Source organism: Scyliorhinus canicula, chromosome 6 (genome assembly GCF_902713615.1).
Source record: "Scyliorhinus canicula chromosome 6, sScyCan1.1, whole genome shotgun sequence".
Taxonomy (NCBI): Eukaryota; Metazoa; Chordata; class Chondrichthyes; order Carcharhiniformes; family Scyliorhinidae; genus Scyliorhinus; species Scyliorhinus canicula.
The window spans coordinates 86,601,323-86,623,023 of record NC_052151.1 but is presented as its reverse complement, the minus strand read 5'-3'; the positions used below and the strand labels follow the sequence as shown (position 1 = coordinate 86,623,023).

General features: G+C 45.4%; 1 protein-coding gene across 1 annotated transcript; it reads right to left on the bottom strand.

Moving 5' to 3' along the window:
• Positions 1 to 1,214: 1,214 nt before the first annotated feature.
• LOC119967293 (calcium homeostasis modulator protein 4-like) lies at positions 1,215 to 7,961 on the bottom strand. The gene is made up of 2 exons (XM_038799630.1): positions 7,287 to 7,961; positions 1,215 to 2,463 (listed from the first exon to the last, which is right to left on the bottom strand). The coding sequence occupies exons 1-2, from the start codon at positions 7,833 to 7,835 to the stop codon at positions 2,068 to 2,070; spliced, it is 945 nt and encodes a 314-aa protein (XP_038655558.1). The 5' UTR covers positions 7,836 to 7,961; the 3' UTR covers positions 1,215 to 2,067.
• Positions 7,962 to 21,701: the final 13,740 nt, after the last annotated feature.

The following is a 21,701-nucleotide window of genomic DNA, read 5'->3' as shown; positions in this document are numbered from 1 at the left end:
CCGCACGCCATATGGGCAGGCCTCAGGGCATCACCCGAGGCCCTCCCCCGATGCTCCGTCCCCAATGGGCTGAGTTCCCGATGGCATGGGACACTCATGCTATGTATTGTTGCGGACTGAGTCCAGCGCCGCCACAATTGGGTGGAAGCCGTTCTGCGGGCAGGGGTGGCTTTGGCAGGGACTAGGGGCACTGGTGGGAGGTGGTATTGGGGTGGTGAGCCTTGTCAAAGGGGGGCAGCTTTTGGCAGAAAGAGCAGGGAGTTATCCCTGTTGTATGGCCAATAGTTGTGCCTCAAACATCATCACAAAAGCAGATGATTTGATCATTATCACATAACTCTTTGGTGGTTGTTTGACGTTTGCAAATTGGCTGCTGCACTTCCAATGTTACAATGATAACAATGAAGACAAGGATCGTGGTTAACCAGGCAACAGCGATCCCGAGCCCTTGTATGCTCCAGAGACTTGGGCAACCTACAGCACGCACTTCAAAAATATTGGGGCAGTTCGATCACTGGTGCTTTTGCAAGATCCTCCAAAACCCAATGGCAAGAAAGGTTGTCCAACAGTAGCGTCCTCTCCCAAGCCAATTTGCTCACCATCAAGGTGCTAATTATTTAAAACCAGCTCCGCAGGGCAAAAAATGTAATTATCTGCATGACAACAGACTGAAGCAACTGCTCTACTTGGAATGGGGTCCAGATCGGACACTCCCAGGAATATAGCAGAAGCACATTGGAGAAGTCCACAAAGCATCCTGCAAGAGGGCAAACATCCCTGCTGATTCCTGGGGAATCTGACTTTTGATCAACTAACATGGAGAAAGCTCATTAGGAAAGGCACCGAACACAACGAGAGACTTTGTTGGAAATGTGCAGAGGTGAAGTCAAGGCATTGGAGGAAGCACCAAACCTCCAGACAATCCATCTGCAAAACCCTTCAAGCACCACCTCCCCTGCATTTGGCAGAGTCTGCAGATCGGATATTGGTTTAGCCGCCATCCGGAATCCTTCGAACAAAAGTTGAAGCAAGTCATCCTCAACTTTGAGGGACTGGCTAAGAAGTACAGAAGTACCCTAGCACATTGTGAAAGAGAGATGGAAATGTAAAATGAGGAACATAATCGTTATAAATCTTACTGCTATGAACATTAATTTCTCTCATTTCCTACATATTTATGGCAGTGAAATGAACTACAAGATCAGAAAGACACATTTTTAAGAAAAGGCTGGATATTTAATATATGCACATTTTAGATTATAACAATGGTATTTTGCTTACATTTAAATTTACAAATACTCAAGATACGGCCATCTCAATATAACAGCAAATACCAATTAATAAAAGTTTCTAAGTGAGTATTAAATTCTTTGGTGAAAATCCTTCTGCAACCTTAGCAGAAATCGTCTAGAATGACACTAACCCCCATTACAGATACGCATGGCCCTGCTCCTATGTCCAAATTCCTGGCATTGCCTTGTGGTTGCAAAGCCTCTGGCTATTCCTACAGGGCCATCAGCATTGTTGGGGGGTTCGGTGTACTGGGGAAGGGTACAGAAGGGTGTAATAGGTGGAGGGGCAAAGTGTAGGGACTCACTAAGCCAGGAGCTGCTCTCCCTGGAACTCAGTTGGGACCTTGTGTAAAGTTGGCAGAGATAAACTTGGGCTTAGCAGGCACAGGACCCTGACATCTGGTGGAAAGAATACTTCTGATGGTCCAGGCTGTGGCTTGGACCACCTCCTAATTTTTTTTCTATATTGCAAGTAATTCTCTGAAAGGGAAGTGGGAAGCAGAGGCCTGGACCCCATCCCAGCCTAATTCCAGCAGATAGCAAGGCGAGAAAGGATAGAGCTAGTATGAACATAATGGTCTGCATGGACTCTTTTTCTATGATTATATAAGATTACTTTGCACAATCTTGTAATGCTCATCCCCAACATGTTAAAGGCCCCGTTCTCATGAACCCTTCGCTTGACCTCACAAATTTCAGCATGGTCAACAGCAGTGGGTGTAATTTTGGGTTAACTGGTGGGATTGCATTCACAAGGAAATTGCAGGCAATTGTTTTATGCTTCAAATACCACATCATCTACTGGAATATATTTACTCTCTGAAGTTGATTCATCAGCCCAAGTGTGCAGGAGACTGTACTGACAAGGGTCATGCTCCAATTTACTGAACACATTAATGCCCGAGATCATTTTCCAGTCCTTTCTGTCAGGCAAGCGGATTTTCTTCACATCTTTCTCGTCTGGAGTAAGCCCCAAGAACTTTTTAATGTGCTTCAAAGCATACAGTTGAGAATGTTTCTTAACTGCCCTCTGAAAGAGCAAATCTTCATTTTCTAGGTACTGTGCCCAGTAGCTTAGGTGCAGAAAACTAAGAGGAGAACAATATCTCGGAACACAGACAGCCAGAAAAGCAATGATAGTTGCCGACAGAATTAAAATCCAGCCAATCACCTAAAGTAAAAAAAGGAAAAAAAGATTACTCAGAAAGCTTTTGCAGTCAATTTCATAAAGGTTATATTCATCTAATTTGCTCACTGGAGAACAGATGCAATCATAATATGTCTCGTGGAAAGTAAAATTATGTGGTGTATGAAATGAAAACTATTTGATTTGAACACTATTTAAGATCATTTTGAATTTGCATGACAGGGCATAGTGAGCCAATAGCATGCTTTACAACTTCTTGACTTTTATTTCAATTGATGCTAATAAACACAGAAATTGGGAAAGGTGTATGGCCTCCCTCTTAACCATAAATGTTCCAGGTTTCTGTGTAACACAAACAGCCCATTCATTATCATCCATTTTACACTCACGGGCAACTTAACCTGAGGATTCACATACACAGAAGATGGCAGAACAGAGAGTAGTTAGCAAAATATATGGGATCTTGGGCTTCATAAATAGGGGTATTGAGTACAAAAGCAGGGGTGCTATGTTAAACATTATAAAGCTCTGGTTAGGCGCAATTCGAGTACAGCACCCTGTTCTGCCTGAAAATGTATTTGGCCCCTGTGCCAATCCAATTTACTTTTTAAATCATTCAGAATCTCTGCTTTCACCATCCTCGTAGGCAGCAAGCTCCAGGTTATTACCACTTGCTGTGTAAAAAGTTCCTGCTCTCATCCCCCTGCATCTCTTGCTCAAAACTTAAAATGTTTGACCCCCATAATCCTTGTACAATCAGTTAACTGGAGCAGCTTTTTCTTTGCCTACCTTGACTAAACCTTTCAGAATATTTTACACCTCTATAAAATCTCCCATTAATCTTCTTTTCCCCATGGAGAACAGCCTAAGTTTTTCCAAACTAACCTTGTAGCTAAAATTCCTCATCCATGGAACCATTCTTGTGAACCTCTTCTGCACCTTCTCACGTACCGTCACATTCTTCCTAACAAACGATTACCAGCCACCTTTCCATTTAAAACTGTATGAAGGGTGGAATCTTCGAGTTTGTTCAGCAGTGGGAATCAAGGTGGACGGGGGCACCTAATTTGGTGGGAAGCAAGAAATCGGTTTCCTGATGACTGAATAAACGGACGTAACTTCTCTCAATGTTCAAAGTGGATTAAAGGCAGTTTAAGCTACCTAATGAACAATTGTGAGAATCTCATGCATGCTCATTCAAAGGGCACCTTGCCGGAATTATATTCACCTCTGAATTAAGTTTCCTGCCAGTGAGAATTGAGAGTGGTTGAATCTGTGCAAGTGGTTGCATGTGGAAAGCTTCACTTTTTCCATGACTTTGAGGTCAGTGCTTTAGCCTTCTTGGGGACTGCACATAACTTCACTCATATTAAGTGCCTGTAGCAAAAGCTATGCCAAGACACGGGACACAGGTTAAACAGGCATGGCAGGTGGGGAGAGTGTGTCTGTTGTGTTCTCTATTTTGCTTTACCTGGATGACTTGGATGCGTAGTGTTGAATAAAGGACACAAAGTTTTGTTAACGAACAAAACTATAAATTTATTACACTGCTAACTAAGATTCATTCACATTCCTAAACTATCTCTAACTAACAGAACTCTCAAGTCCACAATTGCTCTCTATGCCTGACACTCATCTAACTCTTTCTAACCCCTCCTCCCAGAGTCCCTGAAGTCACATGCTATATATGACTGTTCTGTGGTTCCCTCTAGTGGTAAGAAGCTTTGTCATTAAGTTGTTAACACTTTACATCCCAGTCAATATAATAATAATAATAATCTTTATTGTCACAAGGAGGCTTACATTAACACTGCAATGAAGTTACTGTGAAAATCCCCTAGTCGCCACATTCCGGCGCCTGTTTGGGTACACAGAGGGAGAATTCAGAATGTCCAAATTACCGAACAGCACGTATTTCAGGATTTGTGGGAGGGACACCCAGAGGAAACCCACGCAGATAGAGGGAGAATGTGCAGACTCCGCACAGACAATGACCCAAGCCGGGAATTGAAACTGGGACTCTGGAGCTGTGAAGCAACAATGCGACCCACTGAGCTACTGTGCTACCCTGGGAGGGGGGGGGGGGGGGGGGGGGGGGGGGTCTTAGCAGTTAGAAACAGTGGTGTTGATAGTGGGATCATGGCGGGTGAATTCAGTGCTGGGAATAGAAAGGAACAGTCCCAGTCAGTGGTGGAATGAGGAAATGAGATGCAGATGGGTCGCAGGTCCAGGGTGACAGTCTGGAAGGTGAATCCAAAGATGAGCAAAAGGCAATGCCGGAGATGAGTTTGTCAATCACAGGATGTAATTGCTCACATCTGCTAGCTGCTCCAGCGCAAGCTGCGGCTGCAAGGACTCTGGAGGAGTAATGCTGAGGGGCCTGCAATGAGTGAATGGCTCTCTGGGTGCCCCCTTTAAATATAGCACAGGAACCTTGGACCTGACTGCCCGCCCCGCTATGAGATTTGCCGTGTTCCTCGCGGGAGCATAATTAAAAAGCTGAACAGTGGAAGATTGTACCTGCTTAGCAGTGTCACCTCCCAGCGGGAACTATTCTGACTTCCCTGCCCATCTCCAGACTTAAGACTCCAGAATGGAAGATTACACCCATTGTCTTAAATTAAAGCTTGGCAGTAGGATAAATTTAAACGAGAGAAACGCAAATTTAGAACTGATGGTAGCAGCAGCTTCCCCACACACTGATAGATCTTAATTTTGGGTTCATAGAGTGATAGTAGTACAGAAGGAAACCATTTAGCCCATTGAGTCCACTCTATAAAGAAATCTAATCAGTTCCATTCCACCCTATCTATCCTTGTATTTTTCTTGATTCAGTTAGAATGTTATTAAACCTTCCTATGAAGCAATGCAACACTAGGCATGGGAACAAAGCAGTTGAGCAACACAAAAGCGGGAGTGGAATAGGGCCCAAGTTGGAGCGAGTCAATTTCCTGTTACCTAGCAATTGGACCCAGGAAAATCAGCAATTAAAAGAGGCATCTATGATTTATCATATTATTTTTCAACAACAAACACTGTATGAGTTAATAGTAATGCCAATAGCAATCTAGGAATATTACACATTTGTAATATTTTCTAAAGCACAGATAGGTTAAACAAATTATAAGTTCTCACTCATCATGAGAAATTGGGATTTGTTGAAATGATGTAGGGCATCAGAAGAGTCACAGCAGGAGAGAGGAAACTGGACAAAGGGAGAAGGAAAGAATCAAGATAGGAGGAAAAACGTTCAGTGGTGCAGGAGCAGGCTGAAACAATGGCTGCGATCTATGCCCGTCTGGGACGCAACGAGGCTGTTGAATCTCACAAGAGGCCTTTTGCAATAGTCAAGGAACTCGTTATGTCTTGTGTGTAGATGTTTGCGTTGGAGTTGCCCAAGTCACGGGATCTAATTCCCTGCCTCGGAGACCTCCAGCAAGCGCTGCCTAGACTAGTCTCCACCAACGTGGACCGGCACTTGGGGGGGTCTCCCTGGTGCTCGGGGGACCATGGGTGGTCGGACTCTGGACAGGTGGTACCCTGGCACCTCCGAGGCCACCTGGGCACTGTGGAACTGCCAACCTGGCACCGTGGTAGTGCTAACCAGGCATGTCAGCAATGCCACCTGGGTGCCACCCTGACACTGCCAGCATGCCCAGATGGCACAGCTGCCAGGCTGGCAATGCCAAGGAGCCCAGGTGGCACCTTGCACATCTTTTTGGAAAGAAGCAGTTGTTCGTGGTTGGGGCGAAAATGAGGTTTGAGGCTGTAGAGGGAAGATCTTCAGAGGAGTTGTGGTCAATTACTGGTCTGGGAACAATGGCTTAAAGGTGGTGGGGTCATGGTCCAGGCAGAGGTCTGAAGAAGTATCAGAAAGTTGCGGCTCAGCTTCCGCAAGTTAGAGGCTAGTACACTGGACAACAACAGCACCACCCTTGTCAGTAAATTTGATAACTATGTCAGGTTAGACTTGAGAGAACAGAATGTAGTAACTTTAGAGGGAGACAGGCTGGAGTAAGAGAGTGAGGGGAGCAGAGAAATTAAGACAGATTGGATTGGATAATGTTACCCAGACAGTTCTCAATGAAACATCAACTCTGGCTCCTCCCCTTCCCTCCCAAATCCGCAATAGTGTTCCCCTTGCTCTCACTTTCCAGCCATCAGCCTTCACATTCAAAGGATCTTGCTCAATCATTTTCACCACCTCCAGTCTGATGCCACCACCAAAGATAACTTTGCTTTTTAAAATTTTTTCAATTAAGGGGCAAATTAAAACGGCCAATCCACCTACCCTGCACATCTTTTGGGTTGCGGGGGTGAGAGCCACACAGACACGGGGAGAATGTGCAAACTCCATACCGACAGTGACCGGGGTCCTCGGCACAGTGAGGCAGCAGTGCTAACCACTGTGTCACCGTGCCACCATACACAACTTCTCAACAACACAAATACTTAACAGCAAAGTCATAGAAATGCATCAAAGGGCTTAGTACTATAAGTAACTACTGTATCAAGTTAGCTTCTTATTTCTGATGCAACGCTAAATTGCTCAGATTGAAGCAATTTTGTGCGAATGGTTTTCATGTTACATCTGCAAGTTTAGTGAATACCGAGCTATTTTTCTGAAGTGGAAAGACATGCTTATTATCTTGTATCACTGATTTGTTAGCATTACAACATGACCAGGTTGTGAACTGGCACTTACTATTGATGAACAACTAGAAAATAAACGGATTTTAAAAATTATTTTAGAAAAATTCAATATCATCATTCCTTTTACTACCCGAAATTAAAGTCAGTGCACAATTGAAATGGTTAAAAAAAAACACTTGTTTAGCCATACGTACCTGAGACTGAAACAGAAGTATGCGATTGCCTTCGTTTCTAATTTCACTGATGTTCTTTATCTCCTGAATGCTCACTTTAGGACATGGAAAGCGAGCGAGAATATTTTTCCGTTCTTGAAGAGGTAGATTCTCAAAAACTTTCCAGCTATCAACTGATAAAAACTCACTCATGCCGCACTTGTAATAAATGCCATTTAGCAGAGTAACTGCCAGCCAGGTTACTGGGGCGATTACAGCTGTCCCTGTTATGCTGGAAAGAACATAGCAGATTAGTTTGAAATTATTAAACTTCAATTTGGGGCCGTTTCTAAGACTCATTATTAATTTCCAGGTCAGATCATTAAGGGCGTATCCAAGGATCAGCAACACAAATGCAGGAACCAGGCTAAAAGCCAGACTATAATATAGATTCACTGTCGCCTTGCATGGACAGCTGAAGGTAAAGAACGAGAATGCTTGCTGACCACAGATGGTTACCAATGAAATTATTATATGCAGAATTGATCTCTGCTTGTCTTTGAAAAATGACGAGAGAGCAGAAAAGATCATTTTGAAAGCTTTTGACTTTCGTCTTTGGTCTTCACTTCAGTGATGAGACCACAGTGAGTTGAGCATGCAGTGTCACTTCCTCTGTTGAAATCTCTAGTTTGCTGCTCTAGTTTGCTATCAATTACACAAGATGTGTAATTGATAGAGGGCAGAAAATACATTAGTTTGCCTCTGTGCTCTTGAAGTCCATTTGTATTCCTTTTGTTTTGATTTCCCCCTTTATTGAAAAAAAACATATTTTTATTGGTATTTTCAATTTATACCCAGTGGCACTTTACGTTTAATATTTACAGCACACATTCTTATATACGTATTGCCAATCTTGGTGTTTCCCTCACCCCTTTCCCTTCTCCCCCCCCTTCCCTGGCCCCTCCTTGGCTGGTTGTTCTGTCCCCTAGCTCCTATTCTCCCCCTTCATTCCCACCTTCCCTTTATGTTTTCTGTTGCCTGTCTTTTGGGTTTGAGGGGGGGGGGGGGGCCTTCCGCTCCCTCCCCCTGCTCCCCCGCTTCTCCCTGTAGTTCCCCTGAGTTTCCTCCTCCCTCCCCCAAGAGTTCTGTGTCCCTGTCTGTCTTCTCCAATCTCTTACTTTTTCCCTACTCGCTGTTGGCTTTAAGCAGGTCTATGAACAGGCCGACGAACTGCCCCAATGCTTTGTGGAAGCCATCTTCCGACCCTCGGATGGTGTATTTGATCTTCTCCACTTTGAGAAATTCCGCCAGGTGTGCCAGCCAGTCTGCAGCTGTGGGTGGTACTGCAGATCGCCAGCCGAGCAGGACTCTCCGGCGTGCGAATAGGGAAGCGAAAGCAAGGGCGTCGGCCCTCTTCCCCCTGTAGCTCTGGCTGTTCTGATACCTTGAAGATTGCCACTCTCGGGCACTGCTCCACCCTCACCCCACAACCTTCGACATTGCCTCGAAGAAGGCTGTCCAGAACCCAGCAAGTCTGTGGCAAGCCCAAAACATGTGGGTTTGGTTGGCCTGGCCTCCACCTCCAGGAAAAACCTGTTCATTTGGGTTCTGGTTAAGTGTGCTCTGTACACTTTAAACTGCATGAGGCTGAGCCTTGCACAGGAGGAGATGTCATTGGCCCTGATCAGTGCTTCGTCCCAGAGTCCCCAGCCCACTTCCATCCCCAGTTCATCTCCTCATTTTTGTCTGGCTTTGTCCAGTGGTAGTCTTGCCCTGTCCAGGAGCTGTCTGTAGATTTTCCGCCAGTTTCCCCCTTCCTTGTTGTTCGTGATTATCAGGTCCTCGAGTAATGTGGTTCCCGGGGACTTGGGGTATTCTACTGTCTCCTTGGGGAGAAAGTGCTTTACCTGTAGGTGTCTAAGTTCCTGTCCTGTCGGTAGATCCAGCTCCATCGCCCAGTGTTGCTAGACTGTCCCCCATGTAAAAGTCCCTCGCTGTCAGCGTCCCCCCGTCCTGTCACCATTTTTTGAAGGTGGTGTCTGACATGGCTGATGGGAACTTGTGGTCTCCGCTAATGGGGGACATCTCGGTCAGACCTAAACGTTGCCTCATCTGGTTCCATATCCTTAGTATGGCTACCACCACTGGGCAGGATATGTGTTTCGTCTGGTAGGAGGGTACTGCCGTGGCAAGGGCCCAGAAGGTCGTTCTCTTGCAGGAAGGCTCCTTTCGCACCCAATCCGTGGTAGGTGTGCATATCCATCCCCTCACTCTCTCTGCCATAGTTGGCCAGTGGTAGTATTGTAAGTTTAGTAGTGCCAGGCCACCCCTGTCTTTTCTCCTCTGCAGTGTTGATTTGGGGACTCTTGGGTTCTTACTGCTCCCCCCCCCCCCCCCCCTCCCCACCAACATACAAATGCCATGATTATTTTGTCTATGTTGTGGAAAATGGCCTTAGGGATGAAGATCGGTAACAATCTGAACAGGAAGGTGAACCTCGGTCATACGTTCATTTTTATCATCTGCACCCTCCCCGTTAGGGAGAGTGGGAGCGTGCCCCATCTCTGTAGGTCCTCCTCCAGGCTGGTCAGATTCCACTTATGGACCGGTGTCCAATCCCGGGCTATTTGGATCCCCAGGTAGCAGAATTTGTTTTGGGTTAGTTTGAATGGGAGTCTCTCCAGCTCTGTCCCTCCCCCGTTTGGGTTCAGTGGAAATGCCTTGATCTTGCCCATGTTGAGTTTATAACCCGAGAAGGTTCCAAACTCTTTTAGGAGCTGAATGATTTCTCTCAAGCCTTCCTGCGGTTCCAAGGCATAGAGGAGCAGAGTGAGGTGCCGATATTGAGAACCCGGGTCCCTCACCCCGCTGAAATAACCCCCCTCAAGTACTTTCAGGGAAAATATCTCAATTGGGTCAATTCATCACCTAATGAGTGAGATTCTGTGCTCTCTGCCTCCTCTTTGGATGCCCTTCCAGCTTTTTGCGTCTCGCAGAGCAATCGCCAGGGGTTCAATTGCTGGGGCAAACAGGAGCAGAGATAGTGGGAATCCCTGCTGAGTGCCTCTGTGCAGCTGGAAGTATTCAGTGCTGGTGATATTGGTTTGAGCGCTCACCTTGGGGCCGTTGTACAGGATTCTCACCCAGGAGGTGAATTCTGCTCCTAGTCCAAACCGCTCCAGTACCTGTAGGAGGTATTTCCATTCAACTCTGTCAAAGGCCTTTTCTGTGTCCAGGGAGACGAGATCACCTCTGGTGTTCTCTCCCTGGGGGGGCGGGGGGGGGAGGGGGGGGGGGGGGGGGGGGGGTGTCATTATTACATCCAACAGTCGAACAGTCGCCTGATGTTGCAGTGAGTTGCCTACCCTTGACAATGCCCGTTTGGTCCACTGCGACCACCAGTTCTCCCACAGGGGAGTTGCTAGAAGAAGTTCTCCAGCCTTTTGGCCAGCACCTTTGCTAGTAGCTTTGCATCTCCATTCAGCAGTGAAATGGGTCTGTGCAAGCCACATTCTATCAGGCCTTTGTCTTTTTTGTGTATCAGCCATATCGTGGCCTGTGCTAGCTTGGAGGCAGGGATCCCCTCGCCAGTGAGTCTGCAAACATGTTGCTTAAATGTTGGGTCAGAGCCGGAGTGAAGTCCGTCCATTTATATTGCTAAACTGGCCACTTCTTAACTGCTTTACGAATGAATGGGCTAATTGTTGGTCTATCTTTTTAAAAATTCAATTATTTGTTTTTTAAAATAAATTTAGGGTACCCAATTTAGCGTGGTCAATGCACCTAACTTGCACATCTTTGGGTTGTGGGGGTGAATGGGGAGAATGTGAAACCTCCACACGGACAGTAACCCAGGGTCGGAATTCGAACCCTGGTCCTCAGCGCAGCAATCCCAGTGCTAACCACTGCGCCACATGACTCTCCTTAAAAATTCAAATATGATCCTGCTTCAACAAGAAGAGTAATTTGTAAGGACAGCGGAGTCAATGGTTGGTGATGGTCAACAAGAATCATAGAATTTACAGTGCAGAAGGAGGCCAGTCAGCCCATCGAGTCTGCACCAGCCCTCGGAAAGAGCACCCTACTTAGGTCCACACCACCACCCTATCCCCGTAACCCAGTAAGCCCACCTAACCTTTTCGGACACTGAGGGAAATTTAGAATGGCCTGCACATCTTTGGACTGTGGGAGGAAACCGGAGTCCCCGGAGGAAACCCACGCACACATGGGGAGAAAGTGCAAACTCTGCATAGACAGTGACCAAGTCGGGAATCGAACCTGGGGCCCTGGAGCTGTGAAGCAAAAGTGCTAACCACTCTGCTACCAAGAAAATAGGGTGCAGAATAAACAGGTTCAAAATGTATCATGTTTTATATAAGACTTCCAGCATTTGCAGTATTTTGTTTTTATTTCAAAATGCTTCATTTGGCACTCATAAAATCAACAAGATTTTACTTTGTGCATAACAAATGTATTTGTTTTAAGTTTGGTAGTGCCAGGCTATCCCTGTCTGAGGGGTGCCCGTCCGGCCATCTGCCCTCACCCCACACCCTCACCTGCCCCACCAAGCGCCCCCTCTGCAGCCACCTCCACCGTCCCCTCACCAGGTTGGAACCTTTGTGCACAGGTGTTTATTCAACAAAGTACAAATGAACATCAATATAAAGGCTTGTGCCCTAGCCCCTAACGCTGTTGTAAGTGGAGCACCTGTGCCATGTTTCTGACCTTATGGGTCCTAATGCAGCGTTTAGTTGGCTCCCCAGGCGGTACATCAAGAGTTGAGGCTGCCTGCTGCAAATCCCACCCTTTGTCGACCGTCGTCTGACGTGGCCAGGATGAGCCCACCTGTTGTGCAGATGTCTCAGGCGATGTGCTGCCACCCTGTTCGACCTGCTGCCCATTGAATGCGCCAGGGACAGGATGGTGGGGGTTGGGGGGGGGGGGGGGGGGGGGGGGGGGGGGGAGTCTGAGGCGCTGTGTTGTTCCAACAACTCCCCTGTGGGAGTCACTGGTATGGTCCCCATCACCTCCACCCTCAGGGTTCCCGATGACCACCCGACAACTTTGTGGAACGGGAGTGTGACCGAAGGAAACTCAGGGGACTCCCCTGACACCTGGAGCTGCCGATCCTGAAGGCCACACGGGTTGGCCAGCGTCTCCATGCTCGCAGCCATGGAGCACAGGGACTGCGCCACCTCCTCTGGGACTGTGACATGTCACTCATTAACTGTGCCACCTCCCTCCAGGGCTGGCGCAGGTCAGCCAGTGCATGGGCAATGCCGATGACACCTTTAGCTATAATGTATTGTGACTGGGCCAAGCTCTGGTGCGCCGTTTCAATTCCATCTGTCCCTGGTACATAGCACCTCCAACTGCACTTGCAGGCACTGGATGGTTGTTGAAAACCCCTCATGTAATGCCTGCATCTCCAGTATCGATGGGAACGCCCTTTCCAGAAGCCAGCTAGTCCCTATGACCCCTGCCCCCTCGGGTGTTCCTACATCCACCTGATGTACTGCAACACATGTATGGTGCACACCAGATACTGCCTCAAGAGCCTCTTCACTAAACTGCCCAATCACAGTGAATGTCTCTGGGATGGTGGAGGATGTTGGAGACGGCTGTGACAGGAAGTCAGTGCCGTCCCCAGACTGGTGGTCCGGGGTTTCTCAGGCTGGCTATTGGGGGCTCTCTTAGTATGGTGTCCTCCTCATTGCTGGTTGTGGATAGGGCAGGGGACAAGGGGACACCAGAAGTTCCCACCTCATTGCCAAGCGATCCTGTTAGACTTGATGCACGATTGGATCATAGGTGGTAGTGGTGAGGGGTTGGTAAGAGGGGGGGGGGGGGGGGGGGGGGGGGTGCGGTGGTGGTAAGGGAATGGGGTGGGGTGGTGTGGGGGTGATGAGGGGAAGATGTGGGGTGGTGCTGGAACCACGCATGACATGGGAAAACGCAACACAGCGGGATCTCACGTGATTCCTCGATGCTGCCCTCCAACTTGGCGCCTGCCTTCTCTCCCACTGACCAGGTCCAGTGCCCGTTGCTCCACTGCAGTGAAAGGCCGCAGGTCCGGGGGTCCTCCTCCAGTTTTCTCCTGCTCTCCACGATTATGTGCCGCATTCTTCTGGGGAGGGCGGGGTGGAGACAGGAAACACACCGTGTTAGACAGTCAGACATGGGCAGCACAGGAGGTGGACAGCTGCTGGACTTTGTGGCCAGGGCATCTGGCCATGGCGGCTGGTATGGGTGCTGGCATGTGAAGCAGGATGGGAGCATGCACACTACTGGCAGGTGGTGTTCGGTTACTCTCAGGGTGGGGGTTACAGGTGTGTGGGCTGGGCGTTAGTGCCAGGGGCACTGTGCTGCCGACTTGCCCTGCCTGCCCTGAGGAGGTTGTGCAGCTGCTTCCTGTACTTCAACACTTAGTTTCTGAAACGGAGAATTTCTGCGGCTCAAGCCCACACTCCCCACTGCAGTACTTACACTTCAACAGTGTGAGGCTGTGTAAACGGAATTCAGGTAATTCATTTGGTCAGTTATAGCTGTGCAAATGAATCAAGGAATTATTTTAAACATGTGCGTCTTACTCAATGGAAACAAACAAATTAATTTAATCATGTATGTCTCAGTGAATTCAGAGCAGAAAATCTATTATATAATATACTGGTGAGCCAGCGGTATCAACCAAATAATGACAGCCAGCAAACTAATTTGATAACTATCTGGTCTGTCTTCCTGTTGCACACAGATAATAATTGGCATGCAGATGCTATTCAAGACTTGTTTTAAAATGGTATATTCTGCCCTATTTTATATTTCATATTGATGCTATTTTATTATCTATGGTTAAAAAGCAAAACATGACCATTTGGGAAGTAAAGAAGCAGAACTGGCTGAGGTACAGGAACTTCATTGCATGAGAGGCAAGGAGCTGGAATACGCAAGCTCCCACATTTCATCACTGAATTTAAAAAACTGTCTGTTAACAAACTTTTTATAATAGGAAGAAGTTACATAAAGGAAGAAAATCTTTGAGGAACAGTTTGTGCACAAGTGGTGTGCATGGCTTGATGTTTTTTTTAAAATTTTGCTTATTAGCTAATTCATTCCCCCAAGATACTCAGTAACCACAGTATTCCTTTCCCCTTAAGTTACTCACTACACCTCAGTTTTCCTACAACTCACAACCCATTTCTCTACATCCGAAATCCTTTTCCTAGACACTTTCCAGCCATTCTCTTTGTTAAGTATCAGAGAATACATCCCTGCTGGTAAAGCATTATGTGATGTGCAGTGACGTCAGCAGGGTGTTTCTGCGGGCTTTGCAGATTTTCATCTTAGATTGTATGAGAAACACCTCTTGATAAAACCTCTCATCCTGTTTGAACGAATCCAGAATGTGGACACCTTCATACCTTGTCTCTTTGCTGCTAACTAAGAAATCGAACAAAAGAGAAAACTGGCGATGAGGATTGAGGCAAGAAAAAGCAAAGGAAAGCACTCAGCACTGGACTCACACATGACGGGCGAAGCACAGCCGCCAATGCTGAAGGGTTAAAACGTGCTATTACATCTGTGAGTAAAGAAGATCGACAATTCGAGAAAACGTACTTGCCATTAAAATCAGTAGAGTCTGAGCTGTAGGGACCATGCATGTGGTGAAGCTAAATGGGCTGTGGAGAAAGGGGATTTGGACATCTGTCCACTCTGTGCAGGCCGCTACTCGGTGAAATGAACCACAGTCAGACAACACGGAAAATAATTCTAGTTGCTGTGGATAAGGGGATTGTTTGTGCCATGTTTCCAAAGAATCAGAAGGAAGGAAGTTGGTTGAAGTCTGGACCCTAGGAGCCAGGAACCGAAATGGCAGGAAATACGGGCACCATGGATGCACTTGATGAAGACTGTGAGATGTGAAACTCATATGTGGAAAGATTTCAATTGTATCTCATAGCAAATCAAACTCTGGAGGATCTAATGGCTGAAACCTTTCTCAGCTCAGTAATGTGTAAAACATTTATGCTGTGACAACATTTATTTCACCTCGCAAAACCAGGAGATAAGTCCTATATCGAATTAATGAAAATCTGAGAAGGCATTTCTCTCCGAAACCAGTATTGATTGCGGAAATGTTTCATTTTCACTACCATAGTCAGGAAGATGGTCAAAGCATTTTAAAATTCGGAGTGACTTTAAGAAGGTTAGCAAAGTTTTGTGAGTTTGGTGGAACAGTTGATGACATTCTTTGTGATAGGCTGGATTGTGAACTCCATAGTGAAGCTATTCAGAGGAAGCTGATTTAACTCTAAAAGCTGCTGTGGTATTGCCACATCTTTGGAGATAACAACAAAAGAAGCTTCACAGACAAGAGCTGGAGCAAAGACCCATAAAATGGATACCACAAGGAACAAGGCTGCCAAAGTGCAATCATATCACCAATGTACGCAGGTTGGACGCTCAGTGTATAATTGCTGGAGTTAAACAAACCATACAAGAACTGTACAAGTCAGGGCCGCATGGTGGCACAGGCGTTAGCACAGCTGCCTCATGGTGCCAAGGTCTTGGGTTCGATCCTGGATCTATGTGGAGTTTGAACATTCTTCCTGTGTCTGCGTGGGTTCAAGCACCACAACCCCAAAAGATGTGCCGGGTAGATGGAGTGGCCATAATAAATTGCCTCTTAATTGGGAAAAAAAACTGGAATTCTAAATTTATTTTTTAAAAAATAACTGTGGCAAGAAGGGCCATATTGCCAAGGCATGTTGGGCTCAGAAACTTGCCCTACAAGAATATGCAAGAAAAAAAATTTCTAAACAGATTAGTCATGTCTATCAACTAGTAGATGAAGCTCAAGGTTACTCAAAAGACAATGGGCTGAATTCTCCGCCATTGGAATGCTCCATTTTGCTGGCAGCCCGGGGGTTTCCCGATGGCGTGGGGCTGCCCCACAATGGGAAACCCCATTGACCAGCCGGCGAAATGGAGCATCCGAACGACGTACCGCACCAGAAATCTGATATGGTGGAATAGAGAAACCCGCCCAATGTAACTGAGCAACTGCGGGAGCTGAAGCTAGGTGTCTTGTCAGTGCGGGGTGATTAACGACATTTTTGGGCATATCCAAAACTCAAAGGTCATGAAATTAAAATGGATGTGGATACAGGAGCAGCTGTCTCGTTAATACCTGAGAAAAATTATAATCAAAAAACTGAATGTGATCCTAAAGATATACATAGAACATAGAACATAGAACAGTACAGCACAGAACAGGCCCTTCGGCCCTCGATGTTGTGCCGAGCAATGATCACCCTACTCAAACCCACGTATCCACCCTATACCCGTAACGCAACAACCCCCCCCCCCCCCCCCCCCCCCCCTCAACCTTACTTTTTTTAAGGACTCTACGGGCAATTTAGCATGGCCAATCCACCTAACCTGCACATAAGAGGTTGTTCCATTACAAGGGTGCATTATGGTGAATGTAGAACCAAATGGACAGACAGCAAAGTTTCCTGTTCACGTTGCCATGGGTATTTTGCTGCTTTATTGGCAGAGCATGGCTGACAAAAAATAGACTCAACTGGAATCAGTAAATCAACTAGTGGATTCAATGAGCAACTTGCAACATCTTCTGATGAAGTATGAGATGGTCTTCCAGGATTGGCTAGGCTCGATGACTGAAGTTAAGGTGCACCTAAAAATAAAGCCAAACTGCGCACCAAAATGTCTCAAAGCTAGAACCATACCATATGTCATCAGTCAAAAATTGAAGAACTATAAAGACTAGTACAAGCGGGAGTCATTGAACCAGTTGCTACAAGTGATTGGGCAACACCAATTGTTCCTGTACTGAAACGTGATAGCTCAGTGAGAATATGTGAACATTTTCTCTGTTAACCCAGTATTTTGCGCAGATCATTATCCACTGCCACTGATTTGTTGCTGGATTTTCTGGAAGGCAAAAATTCGCTAAAATAGATCTCTCACAGGCATATTTACAAATGAATGTGGCTGCAGAATCACAGCCACTACTCACCATTGTGATGCATAAAAGATCTGTTTCATTACAGATGACTTCCTTTTAGAATAACATCTGTTCCTGCTCTTTTTCAGGAGGGCCATGGATCAAATTCCAAGTGGGCTGAATGGGGTGCAATGTTATTTCAATGATATACTTAATCACCGGTTCAAGTGAACAGGAACATTTGAAGAATTTGGAAACTATCTTGAAGCATTTACAGAGCCACAATCTGAGAGTTAAAAAGGAAGTGTGACTTTTTCAAGACACTCATAAATTACCTTGGTCACACCATCCATAAAGATGGCTTACACAAGTAGCCGAAGAAGATGTCAACAAGCTTAGAAGCACCACGTAATCAAAATGTGACACAATGAAGGTTGTTTTAGGATTGATCAATTATTATGGTAAATTTGTACCGAATTTAGCAACACAGTTGAAGCCTTTACACACTTTGTTAATGTGTCAAACAGAGAATGTGAAATTTCATACAATGAGGTAAAAGGTGCTTTACTGGAGTCAGAGCTGTTGGTTCATTATGATCCCAAGCTGAAGTTACAACTTCATTGCAATGCATCACTCTATGGGGTTGCTGCAGTTGTCTCACACATAATGCCCCTCCGTAGAGAAATGGTCAATAGCATTTGCTTCACAAACTCTTACCAATGCAAACAAATTATGTTTAGCTAGAAAATGAAATCTTTGAGCATCATTTTCGAGGTAAGAAGGTTCCACCACTACCTTTATGGATGCCATTTTACTCTTTTGATAGATTGTTGACACTTGATGACAATCTTTGGGTTGTATAAAGATATACCTTCTTTGGCAGCTACACATGTGCAATATCTAATATCGCACGTTAGAGTAGCGTTAGAGTAGCATACAAATGCTGATGCTTTATCATGTTTGTCATTACAAGTCAAGCATCAACCTGAAGAACATTTTGTCAACATCCTGTATTTCTCGCTCATGGACAGTGTGACTTCATCTCAAATTCAAAGATACACAAGTATCGATCCAGTGATGGCGAAGGTGATGGATATGGTCTAAAGAGGAACACCATCTGACAGTTGTAGGAAAGGTCCAGACCTCAAGCCCTACATCACATGAAGGCTTCAGTTGACAGTGCAGAATAGAGTCCGATTATGGGAAATCCGTGTGATTATTTCTCCTTGTTTACGTAATAGAGTCCTTGACCAACTACATGAGGGACATCTTGGTTTGATGAGGATGAAGGAAATGGTACACAGTTATTTTTGGTGCCAGGTTTAGATGCTCAAATGGACCAGAAAGTAGGGCAATGTCAATCCTGTGCAAAACTACAGAACACTCCACCATTACAACCATTACAGCCTTGGGAATGGCCGGCACAGCTGTGGCATGGAATACACATAGTTTATGCTGGTCCAATGGAGGAAGGGGATCTTACACTTAGTGATTGTGTGGATGCACACTCTAAATGGCCGGAAATCACAATCATAAAGTCAATGAGAACTGAACAGACCATTGAGAAATTAGATAAAACCTTTGCAAGATTTGGAACACCGGAGCAGTTTGTAATGACAATGGTTGTCCGTTCACTTCAAAGGAGTTCAAGGACTACTTGAAGGGAAAATGGTATGTACCATATCAAGTCAACTCTGTATCATCCTGCAATGAATGGATTGGCCGAACATTTTGTGCAATCGTCGAAACTTCCTTCAAAGCGTCGAAGGACAAGGGGACATTTTCAAAAAGAGCGAACAGTGTCTTACTGGGACAGTGTACACCCAACTACATAGAGTTCACCAACAATGCTGTTGTACAAAACAAAACTGCAAACACAGTTTGATTTGTTAATTCCGCTTGATACTTCAGAGATTATCAAAGGGCAACCATAAGCACAAATTATCAGGAGGGAGCAAAATTCCAAAAAGCAAATATTCAGTCGAGGAGAGCAAGTGCTAGCAAGAAGGTACACCACCAAGGAGAAATGGATACCTGCTGTAATCCTAGCAAAGGCAGGTCCAATATCATAGACTGTACAGACAGATGATGAAAGAGTTTGGCGACGGCATGCTGATCAGTTATTTGCTTCACAGAGTGAATCTAATGAAACTTCTCACAGGTTGTTTGCAAGGTACAGTAAAACGTATTCTGCGTACAGTCCAGACAGATCGTTCCATACATGAAAAACATAGGACATGTAATAGGTACACAATGTAAATACATAGACATAGATATCTGGTGAATCATATGGAGTGTAATGCTACTCAGTAGAGAGGATGCGTGGAGAGATCAGTCCAGTCCATAAGAGGGTCATTCAGGAGGCTAGTAACGGTGGGGAAGAAGCTTTTTTTGAATCTGTTAGTGCGTGTTCTCAGACTTTTGTATCTCTTGCCCAGTGGAAGAGGTTGGAAGAGGGAATAACTCAGGTGGGAGGGGTCTATGATTATGCTATCTACTTTCCCAAGGCAGTGGAAAACATAGACAGAGTCAATGGATGGGAAGCGTGCTCGTGTGATGGGCTGGGCTGTGTTCATGACTCTGTAGTTTTCTGCGGTCTTGGACCAAGCAGTTGACATACCAGGCTGTGATACTGCCAGATAGGATGCTTTCTATAGTGCATCTGTAAAAATTGGTAAAAGTTAATTAATGTGGACATGCCGAATTTCCTTAGTTTCTTGAGAAAGTATAGGCACTGTTGTGCTTTTTTGGTCATAGCATTGACGTACGTGGACCACGACAGATTGTTGGTGATGTGCACACCGAGGAATTTGAAGCTGTCAACCATTTCCAGCTCAGCACCATTGATGCAGACAGGGGTGTGTACAGTACTTCAATTCCTGAAGTCAATGACCATCTCCTTAGTTTTGCTGACATTGAGAGAGAGATTGTTGTCGTTACACCACGCCACTGATTCTCTATCTCCCTCCTGTACTCTGACTCATCGTTGTTTGAGGTCTGGCCCACTATGGTCATGTCATCAGCAAACTTGTAGATGGAGTTGAATTGTGCCACACAGGCATATATGTGAAGTGAGTATAGTAGGGGGCTAAGTATGTAACCTTGCAGGTCCCCGGTATTGAGGACTATTGTGGAGGAGGTGCTGATGTTTAACCTTACTGATTGTGGTCTGTGGGGCAGGAAGCCGAGGATCCAGTTATAAAGGTTTTGGAGTTTTGATACGAGATGGTTGGATGTGACTAGAAATGCCCCTCACGACACTATAAAACTCATTTCCAAACCTTTTTTTTCATCCCTTACTGGAGTGGCCACCAGTGATTCCTTTTAAGGATCACTGATTAGTCGAATTAATGAGCATGGTGCATGCTTCACCTGTTGGAACTGGCCTTTTGGCTAAGATGAGCGTGAGGTCAGGTGTAATGCCTGGATTTGGTATGTCTCTCTTGTGGGGGCCATGGATTGGATTCAACTTGAATTGGTTTTTGGAGCAGGCAAGGAGCTGGATTTGGGGTTTGCCCTTGTCCATACTGAGCTCTGGCTTTGTAACTCTGATAAAGGAATTTTAAAAACTTGCAATGAGTTATATTGATGTAATAGGACCATGATTTGCATGGGCTAATGAGCACCTTAGCTCCTCCATTTGAAAGATCCAATCAAAATGTTGGTGACCTGGATGTTTGCAGGAATGTGGCAGTAATTTATGTGCTGCTATTTTAATTGCTGTCTGACAGGAGAGATGAAGATCAGCCTCGATGTTAGCTGACTATCAGAAACTCTATGGGGGAATCATTTGTCCAACAGCAAGAGTAATGGATTCATGAATTTAATTGTGCACATAATGTACCAGACTTTGTGCAGTCTGCCTGATACACTTTGTAGATAACTTGCTCTATTGCATTTGCAGTTCTTAATTAGATATTATTTTTAATACAGGGACTGTAGGAAGTGACCAATGTGAGAAAATCATGCTTTAGAATTTCTGAGGGCATTAAACCTGTTATTCAAATTCTTCAGCTTTAACACAGGTTTGTGTAACCTGGAGTACCATATTTTAAACTCAGTGAACCTTAGATTGCATATTTGCTTGTAACTACACTGAAATGATCGAAACCCATATATAACTGATGATGTGTGCAGATATGAGACTTTTTTTAGTTTGGAAAGTTATAGATTAGAAGGTAACACCAGATGGCAGAGGCTGATTAAATATCAACCATTTGACGTGTTAACTGATCTATTAGTTTAAATGCAAAGGAGGGGACTAATTAACTGCTGAGGGTACAGAAAGGAAGTCAAAACCATTTTCATTGCAATAGAGAGAAGAAAGATCCCTCATGCAGGATCAGAGAACTACGGGAGTATGAGCAGATCACCGAATTCTGAAGAAACCACAGCAGTCTGTTAAGTCTACAATACGATTCCAGTGTTTTTTTTTTGCATTGGTCATAACTGAAACAGGAAGTATAACCTGCAAAGCAGTTAATTCTTGC

What these genes read in the sequence shown, in the direction of transcription:
- LOC119967293 (XM_038799630.1), bottom strand. Translation starts at nt 7,835, where the DNA reads ATGATCTTTTCTGCTCTCTCGTCATTTTTCAAAGACAAGCAGAGATCA. An exon ending in TACTTCTGTTTCAGTCTCAG is followed by an intron (nt 2,464 to 7,286) that starts GTACGTATGGCT and finishes TTTTTACTTTAG; the next exon opens with GTGATTGGCTGGATTTTAAT.